At 39.0% G+C, this 25,263-nt stretch overlaps 3 protein-coding genes across 7 annotated transcripts; 1 reads left to right on the forward strand and 2 right to left on the reverse strand.

Moving 5' to 3' along the window:
* Positions 1-3,169: 3,169 nt before the first annotated feature.
* On the forward strand, positions 3,170-19,558 carry LOC110067346 (uncharacterized). Of its 5 annotated transcripts, none has more exons than XM_089296938.1 (9): positions 3,170-3,364; positions 5,758-5,822; positions 10,824-11,544; positions 13,345-13,383; positions 13,880-14,064; positions 15,949-16,053; positions 16,669-16,767; positions 17,837-17,920; positions 18,561-19,558. In XM_089296938.1, exons 3-9 carry the CDS (start codon positions 10,848-10,850, stop codon positions 18,585-18,587), a joined length of 1,236 nt encoding a protein of 411 aa, XP_089153064.1. In that variant the 5' UTR covers positions 3,170-3,364; positions 5,758-5,822; positions 10,824-10,847; the 3' UTR covers positions 18,588-19,558. The 5 variants fall into 5 exon arrangements, with proteins under 5 accessions (XP_089153064.1, XP_089153068.1, XP_089153069.1 ...); XM_089296937.1 differs by lacking the exon at positions 3,170-3,364 and adding an exon at positions 5,200-5,558; XM_089296942.1 differs by lacking the exon at positions 5,758-5,822.
* On the reverse strand, positions 7,814-8,680 carry LOC149107298 (uncharacterized). The gene has a single exon (XM_089297124.1). The coding sequence runs from the start codon at positions 8,678-8,680 to the stop codon at positions 7,814-7,816; it is 867 nt and encodes a 288-aa protein (XP_089153250.1).
* Positions 19,559-20,457: 899 nt separating the features above from the next.
* LOC149107299 (uncharacterized) lies at positions 20,458-25,228 on the reverse strand. The gene is made up of 3 exons (XM_089296944.1): positions 24,568-25,228; positions 23,463-23,571; positions 20,458-22,562 (listed from the first exon to the last, which is right to left on the reverse strand). Exons 1-3 carry the CDS (start codon positions 25,225-25,227, stop codon positions 22,138-22,140), a joined length of 1,194 nt encoding a protein of 397 aa, XP_089153070.1. The 5' UTR covers position 25,228; the 3' UTR covers positions 20,458-22,137.
* Between the last annotated feature and the right edge of the window lie 35 nt (positions 25,229-25,263).

Here is a 25,263-nt window from a genome sequence, read left to right on the forward strand (position 1 = left end):
AAATCTTGGGTCAGTTAAAGTTTGCAGGCCTCAGCTAAATGGCGGGGCATTGAGGTATCTTTCTATCGAATGACGAAATCCCAGCGAGGTAGATCTACTATAATCTTCGCCCTTTTTCGTTCTAGCTTCTGCATAAAATCTGCGTAGGTTTTGATCAAGCTGACCTATTTTCATTGTTTCAAGCGGGGTTTGAATTTGTTTTTCTCCACACTAAGCTGAAAATAACATAAAAAGAAACGGACTATCAAAATTTGGGTAGTAATGGAACTTAACTTTTCAATTTATTTTCATCTGTTATCAAAGTAAGCGCTTTTTAAAACCGTGAAAACGCACTGAAATTGAAAATGTAATTTCGTCGACATTGTCTACGCATTAGCATTTAATTGGGTTTACACATAACTCAACAGGAACAATTTCTAAAAATTTAATAAGTCTTAAATCTTTATTTCGTTTTATCTTTATCGTAAAGCCTATTACTGAGTTCTAACAAAGCTTCAATAACTTTTTGTTTACCTTTAAATGTTGACTCAGACCTGTTTGCGACTTCTTTCGTCATTTTTTGAGTGTCGCTCACTTACAAGCTCTTCAAGTTCGCTTTCGCTTAAACTTGTGTGTTTGCAGGTGGCTCGGGGAAAATGCTCCCAAATAGGTCAAAGGATGGCCTTTCTGTTTCATCTCCACACAAATGTGAAGACAGTTTCGCATTTCTGGCAGAAGGGACGTCGGCCATTACTTTGGAAACAATGTCTGTAAAAAGATTTGCTTTGTAAACATTAGCACACGTCAGCAGCGTACACCCATGGGCAAATAGAAGACGCTGAATTAACCAATCAGAGCGCGCGCTTTGCTTTAGTTATGTTATAACAAAAGTTTGTTGTATTAGAGTAAGTATCTACGGCCTGTTTTTCAAGATAACACGATTACTGGGATATTAAAAACATATATTAAATTTGACCCACCAGTAGGATTACCCGCAAAAATCAGTGCAAATTAAATGCAAAATTTTCCATGCCAAACCTGACTTCTCAAAATAAAGTTAATATATAGTCGAGCCACTTATAAGGGCACACACTTGGACACAGACATTGCCTCTGTAGCAGAGGTATGGAAAATTAAAAATGTAGTGTCACAACTCTATGTGACTAGAACACTAAACAAATGTCAACAACAAAAACAACAACAACAAGCTTTATTACCAAATAAAAAAAGTTAAACTTTACAACATAATATATTAATACAAAAAGGAGGTAATTATGTTTACTCAGGATAACTAAAAAGCTAATCGAGCTGAGTAAAACTAAGTAATGTTTCCGTACAGGAGGTAGGTTGGCACTAAAGCTTGATGAAAGCAATTAATTAGTCAATAAGAAAGAGACGAAAAGAAGAAATAAATAAATAAATAAATAAAATAAATAAACAAATACCAGTTGTAAACTCATGAACAGTAAGACTGTAAGATATTTAGCTTGACTTTGTTTTTAAACGTTTTAAGGTGGCCGAACACAGTTTTTGATACCTGTGTTCATTCACCTTTTTCTCTAAAACCCTTGATCCCTCGGTCGCCAAAACTGGCAGCAAGCAAGTTAACAACACAAACTTTGGTTTTTTGATGGTTAGGCTGACGTATGTGCTGTTGCCATGGCAACATGAATAAATATAAACAGGCCTTTAAAATCGGTTTTGTTTATTTATAGAAAATCTGGTCATAAGATTTTCTTTATAATTTGCATGCAACAAACTTGTAACGATTCTCACAAATTAGCACCATTTTGCTAATAATTTAACAGAGAGATCTTTAATTATCCCTTGTTGAAGGTTCACTGGAATATCTAGAATTTCCTTTGTTAAAGTTCAATTATTTTCAATACTCCAGTTACTTATTTCCTTAACTATTTTCGCGCCAAATTTCGTGAAATTCTAATGAGTGGTTTTCGAGTAATAGGCGTATTTCCGAGAGTGCAGTTTTCAGTCAATCGCAGTTTTTTGACTTACTCTGCATGCGCTGCATTTAACTGGGTTCTTTCGGTAACAAAGAAAAAGCTGAGAATTGCTGGGTTCTTTGCATCGTTACCTTTTCTAGCATCTCTTTGTAATAAAATACTAAAGCCATCAATACACTGGGTTCAATTATAGAGAAAAATAACGCAGATAGTGCGGGCGTTGAGTAAATAAAATGATCGCTGTATTGACGGGTGATGGACAAAACACTTATTAAAAATGGCGGCTGAAGGCGACGCGGAGTGAAAAGAACAGCATCCTCCGTGCAGTGTAAGTATACAATCGCAGCTTCTTAACATACCACTCATCTGAAATAGCATTTTTTAGGGGTAGTCAATTTGAGGGTAGTCCATTTGGGAAGTCCATTAGGGTAGTCCATGGACTAGGGGTCAGTGTTTTGTCCATCACCGTATAAAGCACCACTAAACTTTCCTAAAGAACCGAAACTTAAAAAAACATGCTCATTGATTGTTTATATTAGATCCGCACTACATTGTTTATGTAAGTGTTCGCGTGCACATTCAGCTGAAAATTGAAACTCCAGCTTGGCCAACTGATACTCTTCCTGCGCATACTTGCACGCAATTTACAACAGGAGAAGAGTAACAGCCCAACACAAACTGGACTTTCTGTTGCGATAACAGTCCCAGCCTCATTTTCGTGGACGGTAAAAGGTTTGAGGTACTAAAAGGTTGTGCACACAATTATAAAGTAAACTATTTTGTGTTGTAATAACAGGAATTTGATGGCTTTGTCACGCAATATTCGCGTCTTATCTTGGCGGTGAAATTACCGAACCGATTAAGTTTGATTAATCGAACGTTCAGTTGGGTACTGATAATAATTGCTGTACTCAATACTGTAACTTTAATTTGTTTTTAGCCACCCGGTCATCCGACTAGTCGTGCTAATTAACATTTTCCACACAAGAGCTAGCCTGCGAACAGGCTCCCGGCGAGGACGGAAAAAAAAATTCGGCGAGCAAAGCGAGCCGACGAGCGCGAAACTGAAGAATTCGGACGAGCCTGTTCGCAGGCTACACAAGAGCGCGGTTACAAATGCGCATGAAGAGACCATTATTTGTAGGCAGTTATATGCAGGTCACGTGGTGGGCTCTCGGCCAATGAAAAGGAAAAGATGCATCGAATTATAATTACAGCTATATCATAACTAATATCACATCGATCGGTTAAAGCAACATTTCCATAAAGGGTTACATCAACTGCTTCCTTTAGTTGAAAATATAACCCTTCTTGAATGGGTTAAGTGACTTAAAAGTTTTTTAGCGCCTCATAGAGACTTTGGTCAATTCAAATTTGTCTTATTTGGCTGAACATTTCGGGAAATGAAGCGTCAGGGATTTCAGGTATTAACTTGCTGTAAGGAGTTACTGACAGGAGTTTAGATGATCAGTTTCCTCATTTATGTTTTTTTGCTCCTTGTCATAATTACAGTCTTTCCGCAACTTATGTCATTGGTCACTCAAACTAATCTTAAAAGTTGGAATTCTAATTCCTAATATCGTCGGTCAAAACGATCTCTCAGTTAAGGTTACTTTAACTGTTTCATTTAGTTAAAATTTTCGCCTTTTTAGAATGGTCAAAACGACTATTAAAATTAGTTACGACTATTTTAAATAGTTAGTTTAACTAGTCAGTTTTTACAGTGAAGCCCTCGTCATCTTTGAATTCTTCCCACCCTTCTTCATCAAGTAAGAGTTTGACGAAGCCTTCGCTTTTGTCGCATGGACGAAATAATGGTTTATCGGTGAGTGAGTCAATTCTTATCATAAAGTCGAATTCATCTGGCCGGCAAACCTTCGCTCCTTCGTAAACACTTCCGCTCTTAATAAGAGTGCTTTGAAATCGATTGTCTCGCTTTTCCACCTAGGCTAGAATGTTGGTCACGAATTGCTCGAGTTTCTCACAAATCAATTCGGCTTCACTTTCGTCTTCAAACCTTGCTTTTTCCTCAAAACGTTCCACCATTTCAGCCATGACGATGTAGGTTGACTACTACAATTTACTTTCCCAGAAACCGGCTTTGCATCACGAGAGATTTGTGAATATTGGACCGTTGTTGAGATACTTAGCATAATATGTCAACTTCTTCTGTTTCTTGGAATACAATTATCCGCAAAAGAAATCCTTTCTTTGTTCCAACACTGACATCAAACAGGAACTTTCATTGTAAGTTGATAGACTTTTCCAAAGGAATACATTCATACACTTGTACTAATTTCATTCTAGAAGTGTGGGATATGGTGTCCAACTCGTGATCAAATCAATCGATCTCTTCAGTTTGATACAAAACACTTCTCTACCAGACGTAAACAGAAACATGCAAATTATTCGCTGACGGTCAATCAAGCAGGGACTTAAACGTCTTGATAGAAGGTCTTTTTGCCGTTCTGTCAGTCAAATGGCTTCATCAACCCCCAATTTGGGTTGATTCCTTTGCTTGAAAAGCTAACTAAAAAAGATCTGGAAAGACACAACAAACAGGAACTGTTTTCTGTTGATGATGGCGGCGTTTAAGACATCATTTTGGTTACACTTCATGATGACTAGACTTCGGGTTTATTTGTGGTATTGCTCCTAGTTGTGAAGTGATGGAAAAAAGAATTTATGATGACAGAACTTATGGTGTTCCACTTCAATTCCTTGGAACGTTTTAATGGAAATTTTAAAAGGTTACTTTGCTTCAGTGCATAATTTGCATGTCCTTTATCATAACTCTTCCTAGCTATAATGGCTTCATAACTCTTCCCAGCTATAATACTGGAAATGCCCAAACCTAAAACTACAACTTTTGGTCTCCACTCCTTTACTTATCTGGCAACAAAAAAATGGAATTCTCTACCCAATTTCATAAGGTTATGTAACTTCTCAGACTTCAAAAAGCACATCAGTAAAACCAATTCATAAAACATGTAAATGACAATTTTATAATTAGTTAACATAAGTCAATTGTAAATATGTAAATAGCAATTTCTATTTTAATTTTTCGTTGTCAAATATTTTGTTGCTCGGAAATATTAGCTGGTCAAGCTACTCTGAAATTCGAGCTTAAATAAAGTTTATGTATGTATGTATGTATGTATGTATGTATGTATGTATGTATGTATGTATGTATGTATGTATGTATGTATGTATGTATGTATGTATGTATGTATGTATGTATGTATGTATAATGGCGCGTCTAAGTCAAAACCATTCCTGAACGACTGATCGACTTGTTTGACTTGTTTCAATCCGCCAGTATACAAATGTTCTTATCAATACCAATCTATTAGCGCAAAATTTATCTTGGTGTTTTCTCACAAGTTGAGAAAAGTTTGATCTGTTCAATTCCAAACAATTTCTTGTTAAGACGTAAACAGGAACAAGCAATTATTTTCTGATGGTCAATCATGCAGCAGGTGTGTCGTGACAGAACTAAAGGCATATTTTCCGTTCTGTCAGTCATCAAACCTCACTTTGGGTCGCTCATTCCTTGGCTTGTGTAACAGCTCATATATCAATCCCTAAACTCTTGTTGGTGGGATATTGCACAAAAAGGTTAGTAGCAGTTTGTAATAGCTCGGTCAGTAGCTCCAAGTTTGATACCGGAGCGCTCATTAAAACCACTGCACTTAAACATTGCGGTAAAATGATATGTTCGAGCCATTGCTGTTCTTGATGTAGAGTTTTCAAGGAAACTTCGATGTGAGCCCGTAGGCTATCATATACTCATCGTTGTATTTTACTTTGCTTATAGGAATCGTATGAGCGAATTTGAAAGAAGACGCTAAAAGCAGTCAGTTATTCTGATCTAACTGAGAGGTACGTGCGTCAACCCATACAGTTACGAAATGAGCGAGTTAGACAAATGTCAGTGTAACTTAATTTTAATCAGTTGTTAGTAGATGGAAAATAAACTTTTAAAGTTTTTGTTTGTTACTAAACTACATTCTCAAGATTATGAGATTGGGTTAGTAACTTGCTGTAATGACTAATGAAAACGACAAACTTCAAATCAAAACAAACAAGAAAGTGGCTACGCTGCATGCGCTCGTAGATTACCAGATTTCTAAAATGACCTGACAAGATGAAGGATAGTGTAGTCTCCCAGAGGTTTTAGTATCCCGACGCTTGACAAATTTCAACGATATTAGGGACTGGAAACAGAGAATGGCCCGATGAAGTAGATAGATTCGACGACAATTCCGATTAAGTCCTAAATTTGATCGAAAGATCGTCACGCTTTTGACTAAAATTAATGGCACACTACGGCAGCCCACAGCGATGGCAAGCGCTGATTGGTAGTTTGAAACGGCCTGCATGCCTTTTGAATTCCTTTGGTCGCTGAGTTTGTCACCAATCATATTGAGATAGCTATTTTCGTGATTTCAGCATCGATTTTCTCGGAAAATGTTTGAGGGATGAAATTCAAATTCGGCGAAGAGATAGCCGCCAAGTTGCAAGCCTTGTCTCCCTCTCTTGTCTTGCCGGTTTCCGACCAAAAGTAATTTCGTAAAAAAAAAGAAAACGCTTCAGACGGCCTAGGAAGGCGAAAAAACACCACACATTTAACTTTATTGGGATAGTCAGACCGAGATGTAATAATGCAATATGTAATATGCAATTTTCAGAGCTTTATTCATAACCCTCATAGATTCTGTTCGTTTCATATAGACAACAATTATCAGCCACGAACATATAGGGTGGTTCGCCTGTGGTTTCGTATAAACAATTATGAACAACGAACACATAGAGTGGTCTGTCTGTGAAGAGACAGCCCAATTGTTGTTTTCTGTCGTTGTTTTACTTCAAAAGTCTAATTTTTTCCTTCGTAACATATATAATGTCTTTCATCGAAGCACTGGTTAGGTTGATAATTTTCTTTATTTCGCTACGTGTTTTGTCGGCGGGAATCTAGCAAAATGGTCTCCGTGAGCGATATTTACTGCAGACAAATCGCTCGTTTCCATTGCGTTTGTCTGAGTTACAGGGAATGTTTCATTTGGGTCAAATTTGTCAAAATTCCGAAGCAGAAATTTGAAAGCCAGCTTACCGTCATCAACCCGTGCTCTGTCCTCTGATTAAGCACGCTGTTTCACCCAATCAGAGCGCGCGTTATATGGAAACTTTATTCCAAAAGTTGATAAACAGGAACATGCAATTATCTCCTGTTGGTCAGTCAAGCAAGGACTGGAGCGTCTCGATATAAAACGTATGTTTTCCGTTCTGTCAACCAAATGCTCAAATTAGCCTGATCGATTGAATGATTGATTTGCCTCGTGTCAAATTGCCTGCGATCGTGTCAATTCGTCAAAATTTACTGATCACCTTCCCACGCTAAAAGAACAGGGAAGGTTCATGTTGTCGTTGACTTGCGCGATTCGACTTCCGGTCACAAAGATGCGCTTTATTTGGAAGCAGTTTTTTTTTTTTTTTTCGTGCTCTTTGTTGAAAGAGAGTGCCCCGTGGTCCAACCCCTTACACTTTTATGTACCATTTTAGCAGAAAAGGAACCCCTTTTATATACCTTTCATCGAAAAAAGGTACCTCTTCCACATACCTACTTTACAACACTGCTCCCCCTTTCTAAACCCTTGTAACGTCTATTCGAAGTATTTTAATTGAAGGCCCTTTAAAATACCTAAATGACCGATTTCCCTACCCTTTTATACGCCTCAACTTGTGAAATTCCTACCCTTTTATATACCTGAAGTCTGAAAAAGGTACCCTTTCGGGCTGTGATTACCGTCAGCCACAAGGTTTGTTTGTTGCGACCTTCCAAAACCACGACCACGTCTTCCTCTACCGTCACCTCATCTACTCCCAGTAGTCCTCCTTCCACCATCAGCACCTTTGCTGCCTTTATCCCCTCTGGATCCGGAGTCACCACCACCGCGCTGACGAGCCCGGGGACATTTAACTTCGAAATGGCCAATAACACCGCACATTCTGCATGCTCGGTCACGCGCTGGACACTTCTTGTCTCCACTGAAATGTCCTTCTTGATCGCAAATAAAGCATTTCTTTCCTTTCCCAGAACGTGTATTTTCATCCGACTTGTCACCAACTGCATTCACTTGGTCAGTACCGTACTGTTTCAACCGGCGATCAAGAGCTTCTTGCCACCTCGAAATCCTTAACAAATCATCCAACGTTAGCTCTCCCTCCTTTTCCAGGAACTTTCGACACAGCTTGCTCGAATAACACTTGTCAATAACTTGATCACGGATGTAAACGTTCTCGTTTTCCCCGAACTGACAATTGATTGCTCGTTGACGAAGCCTACAAACGAACTGATCAACGATTTCTCCACTTTCCTGCACAATTTGTCGAAACAAATGTCTCTCAAAAGGAACGTTTACCTTTGGAACAAAATAATCATCAAAAACTTTAACTGTTGCCGCGAAAGTAGCGCTTTCAGCATCAGCAACAAGTGTGAAGTAAATTTCCTGAACGTCCATTCCCGCGACATGTAAAAACAGAGCTCTTTTCTCTGCGTCGTCCGAAACTCCTTTCCCTGTAACGTACAGATTAAATGCTCTTTTCCACCTCTTCAACCGTTGGCTTAAACTGCGTGGTTCTCCTTTTGGATTAAATGGTTCCAAACAACCGACATCTAAAGCGACCGAAGTTCTTCCCGAACTACCCCGAAGCACCACTCGAACCGCCGCTTGCTCCATCTGTCTCGCCTCCCGGTATCACTGAGAGAGAGCCTTGTCGAAAACCTCGACAAAATCCTCGACGAAATCTTTAGTTTATCCTCGTCGCCAATGTAGAGTCGCGGTAAATAAAATAGTTCTTACAGTGCAGCTCAGATATATCCGAACCAAAATATACGCGTAATTCGCGTCAGCCCAATACGCGTATACGCGTATGCATATAGGCACATACGCGTATGCATATGGGCACATACGCGCATGCATATACGCACATACGCGTATGCAGTATACACGCGTATGCCTGATTAGATTGTATGAGCTAACCTATTGTTTTTTCCTTTTCTTAACAGGTCATTGTTGTTTTCAATGGCTTGACAGCATGCCACAGAGCGAGAAAGAGTTTTCTTTATTTTGAATACGCGTATACAGTATACGCGCGTATGCCTTCAGACTAGACTTAGCAAAATGTTAGCTGAAACTAACATTTTGCAATTGGGCACTTGACAGAAAATTAACTGACTGAATATTAGGAGTGGCGAATAGTAAATGCGAGTCTTTGCGAGACGGCGAGACGTTTTTCTCTGCGAGCCCGAGACATTTTGACTTCTTAGATTGCGAGACCGAGGCTTTGAAGCGTTCAGAGTCTTAAAATTCGAGCCCCAGATTTAGTTGAGCGCTAGAATGAGTTTGTTCAGCCTTTAGCCAGTTTCTTTGAACTGACTGCAAATGGAAATTCGATTATAAAGACACTACGTTATGATATCCTAGAGAAAAATAACTGTTTTTCTGGCGTCAAAACGGACGTTGGGGTAGGTTTGTACCTATTTGTGGAATTAAGACAATTTATGAGAATTAAAAGTTAGGATTACCTTTTTCTCGGAAAATTTGTAAGTTGCTTCAATGAACTTCAAAATCAAGTGAAGCCGGAAGACGTCCTTTATAAAAACAGGTAAAGGATTGAATCGGGACTTCGAGACCCTTAGCCTTGCGAAAAATCGAGACTCCGAGACAGCTTCGTATAAAAATCGAGACTGCGAGACGCACATAACCGCTAAAAAACGAGACTGCGAGACCCATGAAATTCGACTAAATTAAAATTTTACGAGACCCAGAGTTTTTGAAGGACCATTCGCCACCCCTAATATTGATTCAAAGAGAGAGTATTTTGCCGTTAGATAAACAATTCACTTTTTTTTTGGGGGGGGGGGGGGGTCAAATAGAACCGGGGATACACGCTTCAATAATTCCATCTTCATGGAACAAACAACACAACCGAAAGATAACATTTTTTCGATACAAAGTAAACACGGTCCAAGCAGCGACTTGGAAACGTGTGCCGAAACGCGCAACTTTGTGTCAATGTGTCAATGTGGACACCAATTTGCCCCCAGTCCCCCCTCCCCTACCAAAAAAAATTGGGGGGGGGGGGGCGAATGACGTCATCTCCATGTTCGTCCATGTGCTTTCTTTCGAGTGTTGTGCAATACCGCGGACTTTCGAGTGTAGAGGCAGTGTCACTTTCGAGTGTCAGTGTTAATGGCATTTAAAAACCTTGGCACACGTCTTCACGAAATGTGAACGACTTTTCGTACGAACAGAAAGCTGTAGTTTGGCTGCGTGTTGTGTACCCTCTTCTCTTCGACCAAAACCATCGCTGCTTTCAGTTTCTGCTGAATATATCAAAGGAGGAAATGTGTGTAGTTTCACTTCGCTGGCCTAGATTTCTGCGCGCAAAATGTGTAACATAAACGAAGGGGTGCAGAAACAGCAGGTAAACTTGAGATGAAACTCGAACCATAATGGACTGAAGTAAATGTTTACGCCTGTGCAACATAGTGTCAGGCCTCGGATAGTAATTGAATATTTTAGCGATTTTTAAGGTCAGTGTTTATACTAATGATACTTCATTTTATGTCTTGTCAGTTCTCAATTTCCGTATTCGGAAATTTTTTCGTTGCAACAAGCATCGGAAGTTCGGTCGTAAGTGGATCGTAAAACGGCTGCTCATTCAGCCAATTTAACGCTTGTTAACAATGATAGGTCTGCAGCTGGATTCCTTCCAATAGTGCCTCTGCTGTTTTGTGGAAATCAGATCGGATTTTGTTTTAGTTTTAACCCTTTTTTATTTCAGTATACTTATGTATCCTTTTAATTTGAATTCTAGATCTGAAGAGGTTGCATTTGTGCAATGGATGAATCGCTAATTAGACTGGGGCTTCGATCACAAACAGTGCTTGGCGGCATTCAACTTGTTTTGGTCGCAATCTTTGGAATAACATTAATTGCTTTTCTTAAAAGCACCTACAACAGAGAGACATTCACTTGTGAGCCCGAAACCAGTTCTATCAACAAACAACTCTGCTATGACGAGTACTCTTCTGCAATGAATCAGTGGTTTCCGCCACTGTATTTTGTGGTTTTGGCCTATGTCGTTCTAGTTGTCCTCTCGATATCCTTCATGCTTTACGGTGCTTTCACTCTTCGGCAAATCGAACGCGGTCGAAAGGAGAAGAAAGATCAATCCGCGAAAGAGGACAGTTTCAAGAGGGCTTACCTTCTACATGTATTTTGTCGACTGATATTTACTGCTGTCATCATAGGAATCTTCTGTGGCATCCAGACTCTTATTGTACCTAAGACGTACAAGTGTTCAGTGGCAGCTGTCGCAACACCGATTCCATTCAACCAGACAGAAACTGATTTGCATTGCCATGATCAGCATTACAGGGAGAAATCAATTTCCAACATTGCCATCATTGCCATTGAAGTCTTTATTATGATTCTATGCATAATCGAGTTTATTCAAGTGAGAAGATTAACTCCGCCGGATCTTTTAATCAAGTTGCTGAGAGAAATCTTCGAGGACGAAAGCAACCCACTTGTAGGTGAGCATGAAAACTTTCAAAGTTACATAATTATCCTTTATATCAATTGACATTTAAAAGCGGTTTTCACTTGAGTTTCCAAAAGTAACTGTTCTTGCATTATGCCGCCTGGAGCGATTTCAAACTTTGTGTCGTTAAACTAAAATTAAAGTAATCACTCCATCGAATCACAAAGGACACAGACAATATACTGAACCAATCAAAACTCGAAGTCATTACATGTAGGTGACGCAAATTCTACGCAAAACACGATTGGATGAAAAAGGGGCGCGAGTTTTTAAGCCAACCGTGAAGCGTAGCTGATGCAATACCAGTTACTTTTCGACACCCAAATGAAAACCAATCTAGAAGTAAAACAAGTTAAACCAAAACCACTGTGACCCTTTCGTACACGTTTTCCCGCGCTTCGCATCAGCTACGTGTATCTGTTTCAAGTTTTGATTGGTTCATTAGATTGCCTGTGTCCTTTGTGATTGGTTAGAGTGATTACGTTGGCTTTGTTCTAAATCTTGATATAAGTACTGGAACTGGTCACTAATCAAACTTAAAAGAACTCAATCAAAATTAACCAAACGATTGGGCTTGATTGAGTTCGGTCATAGAACAAATTTGAACGAAATAAAATTGAACAACTACTCTCACCAAACAAGAACAAAAAAGAATGAAGAGAAACGAACACTAGATACAATAATGGGAAAAAATTAATAGTGGTCGAGTGACATTTAGCATTCAGGTGAAAATGCAAGGATTCTGTTCAATGGCTTTGTTAAAACCTGGATCCAAAGCCGCAAAAACAGATCGACCGTTTGCCGGAAATTTTCATTTATTTGTTGTTTAAACTGTCCCCAAGTCGGAAGAAGACAAAGTCAAGCCAGACGATAAGACTAAAAACTTCCAAAGCTTTAACCTGATTAGGCTTTATAGAAGAAAACGGTAAATTCATTAGGAAATCAATCACCATCAATCCTAACAGCAGGTTGTGCCGACTGTCTACCACGTGACCCATCCTTCCCGTTTTTGTTAAGGTAGGATTACTACACTTACTCGTTTCTTGATACATTGAAGTCCAGACGACCTTACACGGTATAATTCCAGTAAAACTCAACAGGAATACGTGCGTTCACTGAAAATTGCTGACACTTTTTAAAGGATGGATAGCTAACGACCTATATTGTGTTTACTGAACGAATTACTTGCGATTAATTAGAACATATGCCAATCACATATCTTTTGGTTTTTACGTTACGTGCAGACTTGATGTCTTGGTTTCTTACATGTATACCGAACAATAACTCAACATATTAAATGTTAAATATAAAAATGTGACACAGTGGTTGAGAAAAGCTATTCAAAATCTTTAAAATCCCAACGTCTCGGCTATTAGGACAGTTTTGGCTCTACCGACCGCAAAATTTTCGAAATAAACGGAACGTCTTGAAAGGTAGTCCAAAATTTCCAAATGAATTATCCGAGTGGAAATGTGCTTACCAATTGTAATTCTTTGCCGCCATCTTGGAATTTAGATCACATTGAACTCGTCTCTGTCTTTTTCGGTAAATTGGAGCTGTTGAGTAAATGCTGAATCGAAATAACCAATCCAAACGGAACTTGCAATCAGGCAATTTTGCTTACCAATTACATTAAAAATGAAGACGAACCGGTTCCGACAGAGTTGAAAGTGACATTTAGCATCCAGGTCAAAATGCAAGGATTCTGTTAAATGGCTTTATTTAAGCCCGCATTTAAAGTTGCTAACAACCGATCAAACGTTGAAAGAAATTTATTTCGTTGTTTAAACAGTTGTACCTGTCACCCCCCCGGTCGAACCAGAAACAGAAGGTAAGACTGAGATCTTGCAAAGTTGCATAATTATGCATTATTTTATAACTTGGTTGTGTAATAATTATTTATTTCGACATTTACTTACTTACTTATTTACTTACTTAATTATTTGTTCACTTGTTTGTTTGTTTCTTTATTTCCTTATTTCCTTATTTCTTAATTTCTTAATTTCTTTATTTCTTCATTGTTTTCCTTCTCTTCTTTCTTTCTTTCTCTCTTTCTCTCTTTCATTCATTCTTTCTTCTTTTTTTCTTTTTCTCTTTCTTTATTCCTTTATTCCTTTATTTCTTCATTTCTTTATTCGTTTATTTCTTCATTTTTTCATTTCTTCATTTCTTCATTTCTTCATTTCTTCATTTCTTCATTTCTTCATTTCTTCATTTCTTCATTTCTTCATTTCTTCATTTCTTCATTTCTTCATTTCTTCATTTCTTCATTTCTTCATTTCTTCATTTCTTCATTTCTTCATTTTTTCATTTTTTTATTATATCAGATATACAACACCTCGTCGTCCGCAGAAGGCAATCCCTCCTCGACCGTCCGCCACCCTCTCCTGACAGCGTCCCTAGGGGCGAAGAGCTTTGGGGCGCTTTAAAAAGAGTTCCAGTCGACAAGGAACGAGTAAAGTCGCTTCTCGAGGCATGTGCGCCAGTGGATTTCCGAGAACCAGGCAGTCAGGTAAGTTATAAAAAAGTGAGAAAACTGTATTGAACATTACTTCAGCAATGATGTAGAGATAAGAACTGCGTGAATACTATGTGAGAATTAACGTGTAGGTTATGAGATATGAGCAAATGTTTAAATCGCTAGTTGGCATATATATATATATATATATATATATATATAACTAACTGCAGACAGTACTGTTTCGGCCTTCTGGGCCTCATCAGTGCAGTGCTGAAGACTGGGATGGAGGCTAAGCTTAAAAAGCCGCCCCAAATACTACACATGTGGTAGTATCTGAGCCATTACCAGAGTGCTCAAACTAGCGAGCTAGTGAGCATGCGCAATTGCAACAGTAACGACTCATCCCAGTAGAGTGCTCAAACTGGACATGAAAGCAGAGCTTTGTATGCCAGCGAGCTATATCTAACTGCAGACAGTACTGTTTCGGCCTTCTGGGCCTCATCAGTGCAGTGCTGAAGACTGATATATATATATATATATATTCATTAAATGTGGTTCAGGACTTCAGGAGTGATTCATCGTTTTATTGCTACAGACCTGTAAAACGATGAATCACTCCTGAAGTCCTGAACTACATTTAATGAATATACTATGCTCCTCTAAGAGTTGAGCGCTTTTTGAAATCCATTCACCACAAGGAAATAGAATTTATATATATATATATATTCATTAAATGTAGTTCAGGACTTCAGGAGTGATTCATCGTTTTATTGCAATAAAACGATGAATCTCTCCTGAAGTCCTGAACTACATTTAATGAATATACTATGCTCCTCTAAGAGTTGAGCGCTTTTTGAAATCCATTCACCACAAGGAAATAGAATTTATATATATATATATATATTCAAGAAGCGTGCATCCCTTTGAAATCAAGTCGAGAACCAAGCGGCAGATTATAGGACTATGTAACGAAACAAAGTCAGTTTTAGTAGAATACGCTACTTTTTTGTCTCTTGGGCGCTTTTGGTTACTCTCCTTCGCAGTTTACAGTGTGCGTACTCTACAAACACAGCCTAGTTTCCGGAAAAATTCCCTGGTCTTCTGTTGTTAGCCACTTCGCTTCCCAGCAGGTACTCCCTTACATGGGCTATATAGGTATGTGCAGCCCCAAAGAGTAGGGATGTCAGCCGTTTTAGTCATAAATAGGGTATCGATTTTGGCGATTTTGGTCATAAATAGCAACTTTTTCAGGCCATATGGTAGGGAAAATCGCAGATTTTGGTCATAAATAAGATAAGGGTTTTGGGAAGCAGGCCGCACACACCCACCCAATTTTTCTTGGAATACCCCCCCCCCCTCCTTCCCAGGCTTCGCTTTAACCCGAAAATAAACGAAGCTTCAAACAGAGAGTAATTTTCATTTAAAACTCTAAGATTCTCGTTCAAAAGTGTTTTCTCAATTAAATATACAGCCCCTCAGTTTCAGAAATTTTTGAAATTTTTCGTGCAAACCGCTAATGATTCGGGCAAAACTACACGGGAGAAAACACTGTCAAGGCCAGGCTTGCAGGCTTTTTTCTCTGACGTTTGCCTTGGCAAAGGGGAGTTAAGGTCAAATGCTATAAAGATCCAGTGATTCTGTTTTGGAAAAGCCATTTATCGTTTAAATGTGTACGTATCGTAGAAATCCACGACATGGATATTATTTCCATCAACAAAACAATGACAAAAGAATCAAAGCAAACGAAGAACAAGACTTTTGCAATTAGCGTAGAACTTTCAACAAATTATTTGGGTGCGCTATCTTTATTCATTTGTTTTCATTTGTTTCCTTCATTCTTTAGTTTTTGATTTTGATATGTGAGCTAATAATTACTGGACGTATATAGGAAAAATAAATAATCAAGATGATTTGACATGTTTTGTTTCAATGCAGACGGGTAGAACTCCCCTCCATTTTGTAGTGTCCGAAAAGAATGGAGATGACGAACTCATAGCAATGCTGTTAACATATGGAGCAGAAACAAACCTGGTTGACTCTGTATGTTATTTTTCCCTTTCTTGTTGATAAAATGAAAAATTAATAACGATGATGATGATGATGATGATGATGATAGCAGTTAAGTTATTAAAACAACAACAACAACAAAACAGTTAAGATATAACATCTACCTAGTCGATAAAAGTGCCGTTTTTTGTCACTGACTTGTATATTTTAGCTAACTTGTATATTTTAGGTAGAATATACAAGTGAGTGACAAAAAACGGCACTTTTATTGACTATGTCATCTCCTGACTACACTTACTCAATTCTTGAATAAAATATACCTCCCTTCTTCTAATTTCCTTTCTCTCCCTCCTTGCTTGCTTGCTTGATTGCTTGCTTGCTTGCTTGCTTGCTTCCTTCCTCACTCCCTACCTTTCCTACTTCCTCCCTCCCTCCTTTCTTCTTTCTTTCATCTTTGCGTTTTTCCTTTTGTCCTCAACCTACTTCCTCTTTACTTCCCACTCACCTTCTCTTAGTTTTCCTTCCTCAATCCATTGGGTTTACTACTTCTTACTCAGTCACTCCACCACTTATTAAATGTTTGGTCACTACACTACCTTTTTAGTTCATTTCCTTAACTCATTGTCATTTTTCTGTTGACCTTCACAGTTTGATTTAACGCCACTCCATCTGGCAGTCGAGAAAGGAAATTTGAGGGCTGTGCAAAGATTGGTAATTAATGGAGCTGATTGCAACAAACGAAATCGAGTAAGACCTCGTTGTTGTTCTATGTGACATTAGGCCACCAGATACAGTATTTTTGATTCACGGATGGAAAATAATGGTAACAATTTTACTATACTTAATATTGTCGCGGAGAGACTTCCACTAAATGCAGCTATTTGAATCACGGTGAAAGTTGCATGAACTCCAGTCATATAGTCATATATTTGTACAATGATCTCTTATTGGCCTGAAAATATTGTATTCATGTTTCAAAGCTTTAAACCGTTTCGTTTCAAACTTGATCCTTTAAAAACAAATTTCAATATTTTTGGGACCATGATGTCTGTTTTCAAATTGGGTTATTTTCTTAACTTAGGATGTGAGCAATGACGTCAGACCACCATGGCGGTAGTTCAAATAATAGTTCGCTAGATTGATTTAGATAGGGTCTCGTTATGTCTCTTAAGTTAAATACAAATGCAGGTTTTCTGCAAAAGAACCCAGAATTTCATTCCATGGCTATACCGTAAAATTCCGGTTCCCTTATATCAAACACGGAAGACCGCATTTAATCATATAGCCACCAAGAAGAGAATTGAAAATACGACGAGTAGGAAAGTAGTTTTGAGGAGCGTTGAGGTGTTTGGAAATGTGGTAAAATACGGTCGTGAGTTGCTTTATATATCTTCTCGATCGAGAAGATGTATTAAGGAGAGAAAACGAAGAAATGGAATCGTAAAAATCTATGTTAATGGACCTTTTCAGCGATTTTCAGTGAATTCTACTACTTATTTGCCCCCTAAGCATCCCATATATAATAGCTATGTTAAACAAAAGAATTCAAAATGGCCGCCGTATCGACGAAAAGATCCATTATGATCAGATATTTTTTGAAAAGCATCACGTTCATGATTTCCTAAGTTTAAACAATTGAATTGAACAATTGAACAAGATGAATTATTAATGAGTTGAACAAGATGAATTATTAATGAGTTTGAGAAACAACCTGTAAATTATCGTGATACTTTGGCATCCGACGTTCGCCCAGCCTCTCGATGTGCTAGCCTGCAGCCGTTGAGTCATATGTTTCTAATTTCCTATCTTTCTCAAGCAAAATGAAACTCCTGCTGAAGTAGCCCAGAGGAAGCAACATGGAAACGTCTTGAATTACCTCACCTCGTTTCAACAAGCACAGGTATGTTCTTGCAAACACTTATGTGACGTCAGACCAGACTAGCTAATAAACCATTTTACAGTTGTTTGCTCGGTGACCTGGCCTTTGTATGGGCAGCGAGGCTGGGGGTGACCTTGCTTTGATACAGCCCCTCTGCTTTTGCTATGTAAATGCACCTAGTAAGCATTAGAACAACTTGATTTACACAACAAATTTAAAGCAGTGAGGTTTGTGTCAAAACAAGGTCACCTCCAGCCTCCCTGCCATTCAAAGGCCAGGTCACTAAGCAGACAACTGTAGAATGATCTATTCACTGTCAAGCTTTGGAAGTACGTGTATATTTGATCTTGAACAAATTCCCAAGGCAGCGAAGATTAGAAAAATGCCCCATTCGAGAATGAAGCTTGGGTTAAATTTTAGGCAGCTAACGCAACCATGCATAATGCCTTGAGACTGGAAGAATGCAACTTACATAAAATTAAGGTGATTTTATCGAAAAAGAAAAAAGTAACCACAATTTCTAACACCTGGTCCTGTTGTAATTTCAATTCCTGTTACACCGTTACCCGCTACGGGAGGGAATTCTATCCGAAAGTTCAAGTCAAACTATATGAAAATACTGCTGTGTCTGTTATTAATTTGTGTTCTTCCTCATTCCAAGGAGAGAAAGAAGAACATTCACGTGTGAACCGGCCAGCGGTACTTCTCTGAGCCATCCACATCTTCATGTCTATATAGTGTGCTTGATTAAAGGGAATGTAACCTTACGTAACCTCCATACAAGAATTGCATTTCTGGGATAAAAAAGGAAAACTACTGTGTTTGAGCAAGACTTATTATAAGGGTGTGGTGTGTTATTTGATCTGGTGTGTTATTTTAATATAGACCTCCGGGGCAAGTACTCCCATATGAAAAGGTCGGGGATTATCTTTGTCTCGCCCAGGGGTGTAAATAAGGGATTTTAGACTCATTTATGCCTGGGCTTAGGTTATTCAGGTTTTCCACTAATTTAGCTGTCAAAGTATCTTTTAGGGTACACTTGAAGAGTTAACAATTAAAAAAAAACGCTCTCATTTCCGTTGTTAGGTAAGATTTCCGCCGCTCTCTCGAGTCTGGTCTACTAGCCCGGGCTCTCTTCCCGAACGGTGGCTAATAACCAAGCCTGTTCCGTTTTAAGTGCATGGTATCTTTTAGTGGTCAAAAAAGCCACTAGCCATATTCAGACTGATCACCTTTAGGGATTTAATTCCAATTTTCCGACAAGCATCCCTGACCTTCTCATATTGGAGTCATCCTCCGAGTTATAGAAGAAATTTTATGGCCCGCTGTTGTTCAAAGGGCACTGGTATATGACAAACTTTAGGTGATAACGCTTTCGCTTTAAAGCGTTAGCTGTAAAACTTTGAGAAACTTTTCCTTTATAATTCGACTATAATCTCATAAATTTGATTTAATCCTGAAACAGTTTTTGTCGTATTAGAATTTAAGTGGACCACCCTTTTTGTATAAAATCGCAGTTGTTAAAAGAATTGGCTGATACGGAATCTGTTCTCTTTTTTTTTGTCCTAATGTATATACCAAGTTTTAGCGGAAAAATCTGTAAGGCACAATTAAGTGCGGAAAACGGAAAATATAAGGCCTATTACGTGTTCCCTAAAATTTTTCTCTGCCTGTTTTAATTTTCTTGACAAAATCGAGTAAGATTCCTCGCGCTTGGCACCAGAACTCTTCCTTACCAGCGATTTCCCGCGTAGAACGCTTCCGTACCATCGACTTCCTGCGCAGATCGCTTCCTTACCAGCGTTTCCCCGCGCAGAACACGCTTGCCTAATAGTGATTTCCCGCGGAAATGCGTGCTTACCAGTGATTTTGCCCCAGAACGCTACCTTACTAGCGATTTCCCCGAAAATGCGTGCTTACCAGTGATTTCCCTCTCAAAACTCTTCCTTATCAGCGATTTCACGCGCAAAAAGCTTCCTTACTTGCAATTTCCCGCCCAGGACGCTTCCTCACCAGCAACTTGAATTTCCTGCGCAGAATGCTTGCCTACTAGCCATTTTCCGCGCAGAACGCGTGCTTGCCAGCGATTTACCGCGCAGAACGCTTCCTTACCACCGATTTTTGTAAAGAACGCTTCCTTACAAGCAATTTCCCGCGCTTGGCGCCAGAGCGCTTCCTTAACTAGCGATTTCCCGCGCGGAACGCTTCCTTGATTGCGATTTCCCACACGTAAACACTTTCTAACTAGCGATTTCTCGCGCTCGGGGCCAAAACGCTTCCTTAACTAGCGATTTCCCACGTAGAACGTCATCTTACCAGCGATTACCCGCGCTTGGCGCCAATGAGGTGTACTTGTTTCGAGTTATATTGCTGAAATTAATTCATTTGCAACCGCGCGCCCTATATAAATATATCTATATAGATTAGAAAGGCCCTCTGTTAATGTATTAATGTGCATCATTGGTGATCTGTGATAAAATACTAATGAAAGAAAGGTCTTGTAAGCCATCTTAAATCAAGGAAAAGCAGTTTTCTTAAATCAAAAGTAAAGCAGTATGTGTAGCAAACTTCACACTTTAATTTCGTTACAAAATCTAGCTTATTGCATTCTTGCTGCCTAGAAACACCACTCAAACCAAGATATCTAGCTTATATCTGGCTTATTAAATTTTTGCTCCCTAGAAACGCTAACCAAACCAGGTATTCAAGGCAACATTATTTAAAAAGCAAAATCTCACACACAAATAAGAAAGATCCACTCATCTTTGTGCAAAAGGCACTTTTGGACTTGAAACTCAGTTCACGGTCGCTACGACCGGTAACAATATGCGAATCTTACGAACAAAGTTGCTGCATATGACAAACAACAGGATAATAAGAATTAGACTTTCTCTCAAGTTGCACTAGGCGAGTTGACTCATACAGAGGTTGGTTTCCATACGATCACTATACCAGCGCTGCAGAGATTAAGTTTACTCTTTCAGCCATTATGTTGATAAACATTATCTTCATAATACAAAAGTATTTAAGAAATAGAACCCATGTACCGTGTTTCTCTATATCGAGTTTTAGTATATTTCTAATAGCGTTCATTCACGAAATTCCGTTCTCTGATTGATTTCTCTACTCACTATCTAATACGAGCCAATAGGCAAGTGTTTCCACAGCTTTTTCGTAAACATGTTTTCTTTTTATGAAAAATACCCGTTTACTTTGATCATCAAAATGTAAATTCTCTTTGTTCGCGCCATGATTACGTCAACAGTTCGTGCAGGTTCTGTGTTTCTATCGAGTTATAAAAGCACGATTTTAAACCAATCAGCGCGCTTATTTCCTTTGAGTTACTTTCTAAAAGCAATTATCAAACAGGTTAACGGGCTAACACGTGACTTAGTTAACGTGTCCAACACTTGCACATTCTGTAATGATTCGATTCACCACCAATTGCGGCGCTTTACTTTGAGTTATTTTGAGTTATTTTGGCCACGCACAAAATTACTTTACATTGAAGGAAAACTGAAAATAGTAGTTTACTAAGATAGAAATACACCAACGAAATAATAATAAACAACAGAGAGACTAGGATGGTGAAAGATGGAGAAGATTAACACGGATTACAAATGAACAAACTTGAAGAACTTAGGCTTAGTTTTACAAGGTGCGCAAACTGTGACGTAGCTCCTTCAAGGGAGGACGCTTATTAGAGAGGGGTGCTTCTTAGGGACAGGGGCGGCTACCCCTTTTTGAAAATACGCATCTGAATGTGGTACAATATTTAAATGAGAAACAACAGATACTCAAGATCAAGCTCTGAAAGCTCCGATAGGCACAGTGTATAGATGAGATAGCAGAATTCATAATTCTTATTCGTCTAATCAGTATGTTCTATGTCAATGTCTTAAATGCTACTTTCGCTACGAGGGCGCTTACTGAAATAGGCATTATGATCAACGGGGAAATTTCATTAGAAAGGGGGGAAAGCACTAAATCGAAACATTACGGGAGGCGACTGAAAACTCTAGGATTGAAGTAAAACACACCTACATAAGCCTCAAAACGTTATAAAATAGTTCTTTTGTGCTAGCTATTCCTTCAGAACTAAGCTAAGTTCATTTATCCATGCATTAGTAGGCTTTATAGACCGTTCTAAACCATTCAGGAATATTTATTTCACTGTAAACATTGGGCTTCTCAGTTAACCGACTAAACGACTACAACGAAAAATTGTTTTTCGGTGTTTAGTTAGGCCCTTCGTAAAGTTGCTGTACTCTTGATTTAAATTCCCTTGTCTCGATGGTTTTCTCGTGCTCAGGCCCCAGCACGTCTTCTCGAATTTCAAGCCCTTTCTCCAGTTCCTCCAATGCCAATTTCAATTCACCTTGGATCCTTAAAATTGCGCCAAGACAAACGTGGGAGCGAGCAGTATCTGAATGGATCCCAAGCAGTTTCTTTTGAATCTCCAAAGCTGCCATGGTCTTTGTCTTACCCTTCTCCGCGTTATCTCCCGACTCTCTTTTCGCGAGGATCTTGTACGAAGCGGCAATGAAGTACAAGATTGAAGCAGTCCAGGGGTGCTCGCCAAGCTCCCTTTCGTAAACTGGCAAAATGTCTTTTTCCCAGATTCTAATCGCATTTTGATGGTCGGCGCAATACCGATAGGTACCTGGAGAAAAAAAAAAGAGCGAGAGAGAGAGAAAGAAAAGGAAGACGATTGAGCCTGCTTTCCTTTTTCAAAATGAAACTCGCCGTAAACTTTCCTTATACTGTCTAAACTGTTTCTTAGTCGAGTAACATAAGCCCATTTTCAACTCGTGAATTGCGCGCATGTAAAAGACTGAGCGAGTTGTAGGCATGATGTGAAGAATGGCACTCGCTCGCTCGCTCGTTTGGTCGATTCCTTTAAACTTTTCTGGTTTTATGGCTTGTGCGTGTATTTGATATTTTTTGATGAGTAATAAACAAATAAAATTCTGACAAAATGGTGACCTTTGTTGCTGAGAATAGCGAAGTGGTAGAAAGGAAGCCACTGATAACGACCATGAGTACAATCAATTTATTGTCAGACTGCTGGATAATGTAACCATAAAGCTAAACTGGCAACAATCAAAAATTAGAAGAGAATATTGGATGCCTTCAGTTAGCTTGAATTTGAATGATTTCGTTTGTTAACGATTGACCCTCCCTGATAGTAAATCTACTAGTTATTCCTTGTAAATTAATTTATAACACAATGTCTTGAGTTTCCATTCGTAAGCAACCAGTCAGACATATTCTGAGAAAACCAAATAATCACATTTTCCTGTTCAATTTCCTTGATTTACACCCAAATCTGGGTATGTCACATGATATCACTGAGGTTTCATGACTCACTTGCAGCTCTTTACAATCTATACTGTATAATTTTAGAATCAATCTTCCTTTCACAGTGCAAACTCACAAGCTCCTAAAATTTAAAAAAAGGTGCTAATTAAGATCAGATATTCAAACACTGTCACGGTCATGATTTCCTTTGTTAAAACTTGATGAATTATTAATGAGTTTGAGAAGATTTTGTAATACTCACGTGCAAGTTCACTGTAGCCAGCGGCGACATACAAAGGAACACCTAATTTCTTCCGCATGGTTATGCCTTCCTGGATTAACCCGCGGCTTTTCTCTTCGAATTCTTTTCCCTACGAAAGGAAAATCATCCTGGATTAATATAGCTCAGAGAGGCAGCGTGGCCGAGTGGTTAGAGCGCCGGATTTGAAATCCGTAGGTCCCGGGTTCAATTCCCGTTCTGACCGCTAGCTGATGTTGTTCTCGGTGGCCCCGAGTTCAACTTCTCGGCTGCGCTTGTGAATAGCCAACTGGTCTGCCTCTCGCCAGTTGGGATTCTTAACCTAGTTATGTTTATTTGAATATTTATTTATCATTGTTTATTTACATTGGTCCTGAAAAGCCCCAATGGGGAGTGGTCAATTACGTATACAAATGGAAGGGACCAGGTCGTTGGATTAATTTGCATTACCTAAGTTCAATAATTTATTCAGAAAGTTTGTGGTAAACATTTCGGATTGGATGAACATTTTTCAGACCTGGGGTGTGTAATTAAGGAGCTCTACGGAGACCCGCTTAAACTTTGAAGATGTGTAGTTGCAAAACCATTCAAGTTGCGATCGTCAAATATTAAAAGGCAAGTGTTCTTCTATCAGTTAATAGACCTGTGGCACGATATTCCTCATATCGTGAAAGACCTCAGAACAGTTTCCTTTGCCAAAGAGGTAAAATATTATTTTCTTTTCCGAACAATGCTGTAAGGAATTCGGATAATAAAGCAATCCTCTCTTACAGCATCATAGAGCATTATTTACCGGGTTTGTTTTTCTTTAAATTGCCGATCTTTTTTTTTTAAATTAGCTCCACCTTACTATTCGGGGGCTAACTGGAAAACCTCGCGGTCTCTTTAGCCTCTAGGTTCCAATGAATAATTCCGCCACGAAAATATCATTACGGTTTTTTTTTAACAATGTATTTTACAGCGCAAAAATTTGACGAGTGGATTTTCCACCTTCTGCTTCCAATTCACAATTTGTCTGCATATTTGACTGCGTATACACAAATCAAAATGAAATAAAAAGAATGATCATATGGAGAACAGGTTAACTTGATAAATAAAAAATTATTACCTGAAGAAAATAACAAAATCCGAGCTTACTAATGGTGTGCGCACGCGTCTGACACTCCTGTTTCTCTTCTGGCAATGTCATACGGATATCATGTGCTTCCTGAAAGATATGAAAAATTTTGTGGTCTTCCCTGAGGTGAGCCGCATCACAACTTGAAAGTTGTCGGAGCCCAAGAGAATTCAAACTGTCTGCCAGCCTCCCCTTGTCATCGCAATCCCTGGCTATTTCGCAGCACTTCTCATACAGTCGAGTACATTCTCTGGGTGGTGAGAAAACTTTAGCCAAGAAGTCCAGGACTTCAGTACTGTTAGCGACATCGATGGCAGACAATTTCTCTTCTTTAAGCGTCGTGTCTTCAAAACAGTTCTTAAACGCTTCAGTGATGTTTGCTTTCTCTTTTCTGAATGTGGAGATGGCTTCGCAAGCTTGATCTTTGGTGATGAATTGTTTGCTTAGGATTTTGATCCGTTCCAGGTAATGATCATTGAACTTCTTCTTGGCTTTGTCGCCTTCGTCGCCCACCCCTAGGGAGCCACTCTCTTTCCTGCAGAAGGCTTGGACTAAAGGATGTACGCTGTACTTTCCTTCTTCGGTTGTCTGAAGAAGTGAGCCTTTCACCATCTTAGTCTTCACTGTCTCTACCTCGGCTCTGGTGTTCATATCATCGGCAGAGAAAGTCGATGGGAAAACTGAGAC

This window comes from Orbicella faveolata, unplaced genomic scaffold (genome assembly GCF_042242905.1).
Source record: "Orbicella faveolata isolate gen_17 unplaced genomic scaffold, um_ofav_v1 contig_27, whole genome shotgun sequence".
Lineage (NCBI taxonomy): Eukaryota > Metazoa > Cnidaria > Anthozoa > Scleractinia > Merulinidae > Orbicella > Orbicella faveolata.